The sequence below is a fragment of the Ursus arctos genome, unplaced genomic scaffold, assembly GCF_023065955.2.
Source record: "Ursus arctos isolate Adak ecotype North America unplaced genomic scaffold, UrsArc2.0 scaffold_24, whole genome shotgun sequence".
In the NCBI taxonomy this organism is placed as follows: Eukaryota; Metazoa; Chordata; class Mammalia; order Carnivora; family Ursidae; genus Ursus; species Ursus arctos.
The window spans coordinates 38,493,624-38,502,490 of NW_026622919.1; the positions used below are offsets into that span (position 1 = coordinate 38,493,624).

At 63.5% G+C, this 8,867-nt stretch overlaps 2 protein-coding genes across 3 annotated transcripts in view; one reads left to right on the forward strand and one right to left on the reverse strand.

Moving 5' to 3' along the window:
- The window catches only part of MYO1D (myosin ID), a 331,010-nt gene extending 328,503 nt beyond the window's left edge, over window positions 1-2,507 (forward strand). For both annotated transcript variants that reach the window (XM_044390721.3, XM_026517625.4), the window contains one exon: window positions 128-2,507. In XM_044390721.3, coding sequence (XP_044246656.3) covers window positions 128-284 — 157 coding nt within the window. In that variant the 3' untranslated portion in view covers window positions 285-2,507. The remainder of the gene's footprint in view (window positions 1-127) is intronic.
- A 1,351-nt stretch (window positions 2,508-3,858) lies between these two features.
- On the reverse strand, window positions 3,859-8,158 carry CDK5R1 (cyclin dependent kinase 5 regulatory subunit 1). The gene is made up of 2 exons (XM_026517626.4): window positions 8,070-8,158; window positions 3,859-7,755 (listed from the first exon to the last, which is right to left on the reverse strand). Exon 2 carries the CDS (start codon window positions 7,611-7,613, stop codon window positions 6,690-6,692), a length of 924 nt encoding a protein of 307 aa, XP_026373411.1. The 5' UTR covers window positions 7,614-7,755; window positions 8,070-8,158; the 3' UTR covers window positions 3,859-6,689.
- Between the last annotated feature and the right edge of the window lie 709 nt (window positions 8,159-8,867).

The following is an 8,867-nucleotide window of genomic DNA, read 5'->3' on the forward strand; positions in this document are numbered from 1 at the left end:
TCTGCCGGTGCCCATGCCCCAGGGGAGCGTGGCAGATGGCGGGCCCCAGGGGTTGCCAGGCCGTTCACCCCACTCTGGCCGCCTGCTAACTGCCTGTCTGGCCTTTTTCTCCTTTTGCTTCTTCCAGTGAGAAGCGCCACCTTCAAGTCAACGTCACCAACCCCGTGCAGTGCAGCCTGCATGGGAAGAAGTGCACGGTCTCCGTGGAGACGCGCATCAACCAGCCAGAGCCCGACTTCACCAAGAACCGCTCGGGCTTCATCCTTAGCGTGCCGGGGAACTGACCGCTCGCCGGGGAGGCCTCGCTGGGGCGGGGGGCTGCAGAGCCGGGCAGCCCCCTCCGCTCCGCCTCGCCCGGCCCGTCTGAATGGCTGACTGCCCGCTACCGCCCGCTAGAAATCAGCTCGCAAGGGTCCGCCGTGCTTGGGGCCGAGCCCCTCTTCTGCCTCCTCCAAGGCCCCTCCCCTGAGGTGTTCTTGCTGGCTGTCTGCCTTTGGTCTCCAGCCTCCTCTGCCCCTACTTCCCACAGTCCTCACTCAACAAACCAAAGACCCCGGTGCCCTGCCACAGACCCCTGGGCTCACACCCAGACCGCAGCTCCCCGCAGAGGTGACTCGATGTCAGCGGAGGCCCCCCGCCACTCCAACCGCCCCCACTGGCCAGGTCAGGTCCGTGTGCCCTGATCCAGTGACCGGCACCTGACCCCACAAGATGCAGTTTCCCCAACCCAAAACGTGCTCCCCTGGGGGGGGGAGGTGTCTGGGGGAGATTGGCAGAGATGAGCTGGGGATGTAGCCCTGCTCTCTCTCTGAGCACAGGCTGCCACCCCTTTCCCCCAGAGGACCTGGCTCAGAGCTCCTCGCTGGAGCCCCCTCCCCAGCAGTCAGCCAAAGCCATCGGGGGAGCAGCGTCCCGTCGGGCTGGCCCCTGGGCCCGGAAGCCAGCGGCTGGCAGAGCAGCCGTGCCCAGCTGGCGGCCCAGCCTGCCCAGAGCCTGCCCCCCCTCAACCCAGGCCTGCAGGCCCCTCTCCGGGAGAGAGCGCAGCAGTGCCCCGAGGGCCGTCTTCCTCAACTGCACGGCCTGGGCCTGTGGCTGTTGCACAACAACGTGTGCCGGAGCAGGGCGGCGTGGCAAGTACGGCGTCTGCTGTGCCCACACTCACGTCGGGAACACCACCCGTAAGAAAACGGGAGTTGCCGGGGCAGGGAGCACTCGGGGTGGGGGGGTCCAGAAGTTTTCCCCTCCTGACACCCCTATTTCAGACACGTTTGGAGAGTGAGGACCAGGGCCAGAGAGGCAGAGTGACAGAAACAGAGTGGGGGAGTCCTGGCACTGCAGGCCAGGCCAGGATGCCCCCTGCCCCGCATACACCCCCCACCGCAGCTGGGGCCCAGGCTGGGCCTGCAGATCTCGTGCCAGGAGTGCCAGTCTTGCCAGTCGGGGCCCAGCAGAAAGTACCCGTGTCTCCGACGCCTTCCTGAGACCGCTCTGCTCCTGAGCCGCGGCTGAGGATGCCGCCCAAGCCCCGAGCAGCCCGGCCTCCTGGCCAGGAGCCTTCAAAGGAGAGACTTGGGACACCCCATGTGGGGAGGGGCATGAGGGGGAGCCCGCAGCTCGGTAGGAGACCAGCGGGAGGTAAGAGAGGGCCGCGCTGGCGTTTTCTTCACTTTCTGCCCCAGACGCCGCCCACACCCCACCCCACCCCCCGCCCCCTCCCCCCACGCTCCTGACCTGCCCCCCGGACTCCGCAAACATACCAAGTGCCTGGCCCAGTGCCTGCCATGGTCACCTGGCTGACCCACCGGGTGGCCCCAACAGCCTGGTCTCCCCTGCACCCCGTCCACCTTCCCACGGCCCGCAGAACATCTGCACCGTGTGCAATTTGCAACGAAGAATCCTCTTGGCATCCTGTCCTTAGAGACCCATCCTTTCCCGAAGCCTGGTCAGCTGCCTGCACGGCACAGAGGTGCCTTCAGCCTGGTTGAGCCACAGTTTTGCCAATCACCTTGACCCTAGTCGGACCATCCTAACTGGAACGGCGCCTCCTCTCCTTTCCACTCATTTCCCCAAACTTGTTGCCTTACACTAGAGACGCGCACACGGATGTTTTAGACGCACCAAAGTGGCTCGTGCCAGACGAGTGCCTTTCCGAAGCTGGGGGGGGGGGCCCTTCCTGCCACCTTTCAGGGTTGCCTGGGGCTCCTCGGCCCAGCACAGGGGCCTCCCAGCTGCGGGCCAGTCGACAAGCACTTTTTCGTGATGTCCTCAAAGAAGCCCCGGCATGCGGCGACGGAAGAAGGCTCGGGCGTCTGGGGTGCTGTCTCTGCGGCGCTCCCAGGGGCCGGGGAGAGCAGGGGGACACAGTGATTGTATGCAATGAAGTGTTTCTCTTGATCTAATTAAATGCAGTTTTATGGTTTGCTGCGTTTATTCCTATTTTCCATTAAATTAACTTTATTTCTAGAGCATATTTTGATTTACCATCAAGAGCAATAAAGCATTAAATCTTATTTTTAAAGGTGTCCTGCTTATCTGTAATTGAAAACTACACCTACAACTGTGACATCCCAGCTGGTAAAAAGTCAGCTGTTGTCCCGGAGGTTGGGAGGAAGCGTTAAGCACAAATAAGGTAAAACGGAGGGTCATTTACCGGAGGCTTCTGAACGAAAATATTAAACAGCCAGCGAGAAGCGAGCGGCGGGAAGGCCGGGAGGCGGCAGCGATCGGTCGAAGCCCTTCGTTCCACCATTTTGAGGCCCGTGCGTTAGACTCAAAGTTCACGGCGTTCGTGTTGACTGAGTCAGGGCACGTACGTGCGCAGGAGAAGCGCGGAGGCCAACAGCGGCCGGCGGCCTCTCCCCGGGCGGGCTGCCTGCGGACAATGGGGGTGGCAGGAGAAGGAGCCGGAGGAATGCGGGCCTCTCGGGGCAGGGGCGGGGGCGAAGCTGCAGGTAAGCAAGGCCCCGCAGAGACCACAGAGCCTCCCCAGCACCCAAGGGCCGCCCGTCACCGTCCTCGGTGACAAACACCACGCAGTGCAGCTTCTGTGACTCAGACCGAGGGAGAGAGGCCCTGAGAAAAGCCAGTGGCCCGATCACAAAGCTGACCACTCCCAAGGGGCAACCTGGGTGGACAAGCCTCCCTGGCGTCCAGGGGCGCCTCGGGACCACGGGGTGCAGGCCCTGGGGAGGCTCGAGTCCACGCTGCTGAGGCTCAAGTCCACGAGAGGCTGAAACTTAGGCTGGTGGCAGGAGCCGGCACGGACCACGGGCCGTACCACCGGTAGGGGGCCCCACGCTGGCCACAATCATGGCCTGGGGTGGCTGCTCATTTGGAAGCCCCAGGGCTGGACTCCTCGCTCTTGGAAACCTGCACCGAGCTCAATGGCAGCGCTGAGCCACGTGGAGACCACTCCACAGCCGCCAGCCGGGGAGGAAGCCTCCGGGCCCCCGGCGCTGAGCAGAGCCAGGCCCAGGATACGTGGGGCAGCCGCCTCAGAGCCAAGCTCCACGAGGGCCACTGGGGCCTGGTGCCCCTGCGGGAGCCACGGCGTCAGCCCTCACTGGGCCGAGCCTGGGCCTGATCGGGAGTCCCCTCTGGCCGCAGGGCCCGGTCACCCAGCTCTGCCAAGCCAGCCTCTGAGGAGCAACTCCTGCCCGCCCTGGCCCAGCTAAGCCCAAGCTGACTTAACCTGTGCTTCTCTCTTAATCGCCTTAACTCGAACGCACGGGTTAAGCCCTCTCCCCGAGACCGGCCCTCCCTTCGCCCAGCCCCTCCCCTCCCCCCCCCCATACAAAGCTCGGGAATCATTTATAAAAGGGGCCCCAGCCTGCTCGTGAGTGACAAGAGGCCTAGGGATGGGTGGTCAGTGCGTTTTATTTAATCAGCACAGTACAAAAATAAATAAAAATAAGGGAAAGGGAATTAAATTACAGCCAAACTGAGCTTCATGACCTTGTCAGATTATAAACCACACATACTTACAAACACACTACACATACATACAGAATGAGACAAATATAAATTAATATTAACAATACCCACGGTTTGGTCAAAGAATAACTACAGAACGAATTGCACTAAGAACCAACATACACCGCACGTGTAATTAGCAGTTTCAAATATACAGCGATGAATAATTCCGAGTGGAAAAAATGGCACGTTTTCTTCTCATTGCAAGTTTAACAACTGCTGGAACAAAACTAAATTCTAATAACTGCATGGAAAGAATATATCAACCCTTCAGGTTTACAAGAAAAAGAGAAAAACCCAATCCTGAACTATTATTCCTGTGACTGGTTCTGTGCCCGGGTGTAATGTTCACGGCCATCTGTTCTAAGATTATTTTTCTTAAGACACAAAATGCTCCTGGTTCGCATGCACAAGATCACTGTCAAAGCAACAATGAAAGAATAAAGGGTTTGTTTTTTTTTTCCCCCGTAGGTTAGTTTTTGTTTTTTTTAATTGTTCTAAAAGTAGTCTTCATAGCAGCATGTCAAATGGGTTCACTGCCTGCACGCTGGAGTCCATCGGCTCCTGCACCCAGGACTGACCAGCACAAGGGCGGGGAGGAGGACGGGGCAGGCTTCACACTGGGGGGTGGGGGGGAGCCACAGACTGGCTTCCTTCGTCCCCCACCACTCCTGAAATTTGCACCTCCTCCGAGAAATAAAAAAATAAATACGGAGAAAGAGAAGGAAACACACAAAACCGGAATCCTGGGGACGCAACTGCAGCGCACTCAGGCCAAGGTGGGCCGCCGCCGCCAGAGTGACTACAGACGCGCGCCCCTCCTCTGGAGCCTCAGCACCCGAACCTCCCTCTTCCGGCCGCCAGGGCCTGCTGCCCCCGCGGGCCTCCTACCTCAGGTCACACGTGGCGGCAGGATCGGAACAGACGGGCCGTGTGACAACTCCAACCGAGAAGAGGCGCGGCAGCGGCCAAGTCTGCGCCAGCAGGTTCCTTCCAGCTCCACAGGAGATTATCTGGCAGTCCCGGAACGGGCTCAGGCTCGGCTTGGGCCCGAGGCGCAGCTGGGGCAGACGCGATCCCCGCCCGGGCAGGCCCTCCCCCTCTCATCCCGGCACACGCAGGCCGGGGCTCGGCTCCAGGCCCCTTCACCTGGGCCCTCGGTTTCACAGCTTTCTCTTGTTCGTGTGAATTTCAGTAGTGCTCGTGCTGAAACCAGCAGCCACCTGGAACCTAATCCTATGTCGAAGGACCCTCTGCCTTCCCCCAGCCCCCGGTTCCAGCACTCCCCGGGAGGGGGAGGGGGTGCACGGGGACTGGAAGAGAGAATGCCCCAGGGCGTCTTCACACTGGTCTTTGTTCCCCAAAGCTGGAGTGACGGCCACGGAGGAAGGCTCACTCCCTTCTCCCGAAGGCTCACTCCCTTCTCCCGGTCCTCTCCCAAGTCCCAAGCCACCAATCTGGGAGAATTAGAAAGGAAACTGATTAAGTACACATCGCGTGTTTCCACAGCCACTGGAGTAAGGTGGAAACCCCCACCAGCAGCTGCAAACGATCAGGTGCATTTCAGCAGGACGAAGCAATCAGGAGCGCTACTCCCGTCTTGGAATCGTCTCCAAGATCCAGTGGTCTCACTGGGCCTTGCGGGGCAAGGCTTCGTCTTCAGAAGAAACTGAACTGTTTGGAAACAGCTTTAAATGAACAGGGATGGGGACAGGGGGTACATCATTACCACATCGCCCTGATCCCTGACATCGCCCCCCCACCCCGGCTCTGCGGAACACGTCATGCACCAGCAAGAGGCCTTAGCCCTTAGGCGGGCACTGGCTAGTCTCAGGCACGACCACCCCACCCGCCCAGAAGGCAGGCTGTTGGTAATGGGCACCTGCAGCTGCCCCGGCCTTTGCTGCAGGGTGAGTAAGCTGCGTTAGTCAAATGAAAGATTCCCCCAGGAAAAGAGTTGTCCCCAGCTGCATCCCACCCCTTTAGCTGGGACCCAAAATCAAAGAACTTAATGAGTCAAACCAGCTCCTTAACCCAACACTGCCAACACGGCTGGGAGCGGGGGATCATGGGGCTGGGGGGCAAGGTCCACGTCTTCACTAAAGGAAAGCCCTTCTCCCTAAAAAAGAAAAAAGAGCAAACCAGGGTGTTGCATGGTCAAACGACAGGCCCCAATCTTTGTACCAGGCCAGCTTCTCCTCGACTGAAGAGGGGTCCCAGGGTGGCGGGCACCTTGCCTCACAATCCTACTCGTGGCTCGGTCGGGGTGGCCAGCTCCACAGGCCTCTGGGAGGACGGATGACCCAAAACAAGAGCCAGGAAAGGACCTCAGACCAGGAACGCCAATCGCTCCCTGGGCCAACTGGCCAGCGGCCCCTCTCCGGCTCCCGGGCCAGGAGTGGCGGGCAGCCTCACCTGCCCTGGTCCAGCAAGGGCACAGGCGGCACAGGCAGCTCAGTCCTTTGAATTTCCCAAAGTTGAGAGGTCAGCGGCCTGGGTGGCTCTGAATACATCTTCTGGGTTTTGCACAAGGTTCAGGAGTTCAAAAGCGCCCAGAGTTCTTGGCAGGGCTGAAGAAAACCCCAAGGAGAGAAGGTGGGAGGGGAGAGGCCCTCGGTGGCTTTGCTAGACACATACTGTACACAAAATCTGATTTGCTTAATAATAAATTTTTAAAAATGAATGGAATCCTTGAGCCATGATGCAGGCTCCAGGGCTCACCGGTCCAGGCCGAGGAGGAGCCGTTTCTTGTCCTCCTGGCCGCTCTCGTTCTTCAGGTCAGAGAACACCTGCGTGAAGTAATGCGGGTCGGCGTTGATCTGCAGCATCTTGGAGCTCATGAGGTTGATGACGGAGAGGCAGCGGTCCCAAAAGGCCTCCTTGCAGCTCTCCACCAGGAAGGGCTTGAGCGGGTAGGAGATCTCGTTGCCCATGTAGGAGTAGGAGAGGTACAGGCAGGTCAGCAGGACGGCCTGGAGCTCGTGGTCCGAGCCCACCTCGGAGGAGATGACATCCCTGCAGAGCATGTACAGGAAGACCACGTTGGCCGGCGTGATGAAGCCCTGGTCCTGCCAGCCCTGCAGAAGCAGCGAGCGGTCCACGCTGCGCAGCCAGAGCACAGGGTCCGTGGGGGACAGGTGCTTCAGGCGGTAGCACCGGCGGCACAGAAACTCGCCCAGGCAGCGCAGCAGCTCGCTGGTGGACGCCTGGACGATGACACGTTTGGGCGTCCCTGCGGAGGTGAGGGCAGGGTGCGGGGCCTTCTTGACGGAGGAGGAGACCCCGGTCTGGGAGCCCGACAGCTGGCTGGCAGGGGGTGCGGGCGGCTGGGCCGGTGGGGGCTGGGCGAACGTGGACAGGTTGGCGCACGACAGCGACTTCTTCAGGTTCTCATTGTTGAGGTGCGTGATGTTGTTCTGGTAGCTGCTGTTTGGCTGCACCTTCTTGGAGTTCTTCTTCTTGGCCGACACGGCCACGATCCTTTTCCACGGCAGCACGGAGATGATGGAGTGCCGCTTCAGGTTCTTGTCCTTGGCGTTCTTGCTGTTCTGCACTGCCGTGTAGTGGCCCACCGTGGCCGCGCCATCCTCAAACAGCGTGGCCTTCCGGTAGCTGGGGGACAGGGACAGCACCGTGCCCATGGTGCCGCTGCGCGCCGGGCGGGGGCCCGCGCCCCTGCGCGCCCAGCCTGCCGGCCGGAGGTAAAAGACAGCTCAGCGAGCCTGCGGCGGCCCCGGGCGGGAGGAGGGGGCGCTCCCGGGGGCGCGTGCTGCCCCTTCGGATCTGCGTGGAAAACAAGATGGTTCTCAGCACCAGGCGGGGCTCGGCGCCGCGCTCCTCCACCCTGGCCAAGGCGGCCCCCGCGGACTTGGCCCCGGCCCCGCGCCCCCGCGCCGCAGCCCGGCCGCCTCCACTGCGGCACCCCCCGCCCGCCCGCCCGCCGCGGCCGCTGCGGTCCGGACGGCAGCGGGAGGGGCCCGGGCGCCGGCGGAGGCGGCCGGGGCGTGGGGGGTCGGGAGGGGACCTCCGCCTCGACACCGCGCGGCCCCGACCCCGGCCCCTCGGAGGCAGCGGGCGGCCCCGAGGCACAGGCTTACCCGGCAGGCGGCGGCGGCGGCTCCTGCGCTCCGCGCCCTCCCTCCGCAATGCGCGCCGCGGCTCGGGCCCGCGGTCCCGGCGCTCGGCGGGGCTCGGCGGGGCTCGCGCTCGGCGGCGGCGGCGGCGGCTCCGGAGCTTCTGTCCAAGGTTCTGCAGGCGCCGCGGCCCCGCCCCCCGCCGGCCGCCTTCGCCGCCGCCGCGCTCCCGCTCCCGCTCCCGCTCCCGCCCCGGCGCGCACCTCAGCGGCCTCTCTGTCGGGGGCGCGCGCGCGCGGCCCACGCGCCGGCCCGGGCTGGCCTGCTCCGGCCTGGGAGCCGGGCCACCGCGGTCCTCAGCGCCAGCCCCCGCGCGCGGTGCGGGCAGGGATGCGGCCGCGAGCCCGAGCGTCTCTACTCGCCGCACCCCATCCAGGACCCGGACTCGGGCGGTGGCGGCGGGTACTCGCGGCACCGGCCCCGCCCCGCCTCTCGGGGCCGCCCCTCCCGCACCGCTCGCCGCCCGCTCTGCGCCGCCGCGCCAGCAGCCGCCCGGCCGCGTGAGAGTCCCCGGCGCCCCGCGCAGCCGAGCTCGGGCCGGGCGGGGGGCGGGAGGGGGCGCGCCGGGGGCGGGGCCGAGGGCAGAACCCGCCCGCCGCCCCGCCCAGACACGTGCTGCCTTTGTTCCCGCCGCGGCGCCCGCAGCCGCGGGCCGCGGGGGCGCTCTCGGCGGCGTCCCCGCCCTGACGACGCGCGGCCCGCCCGGGCTGAGGCTGCCGCGCGAGAAGCCATCCACGGAGGCCGGCCGGGGCCCCGAGATCC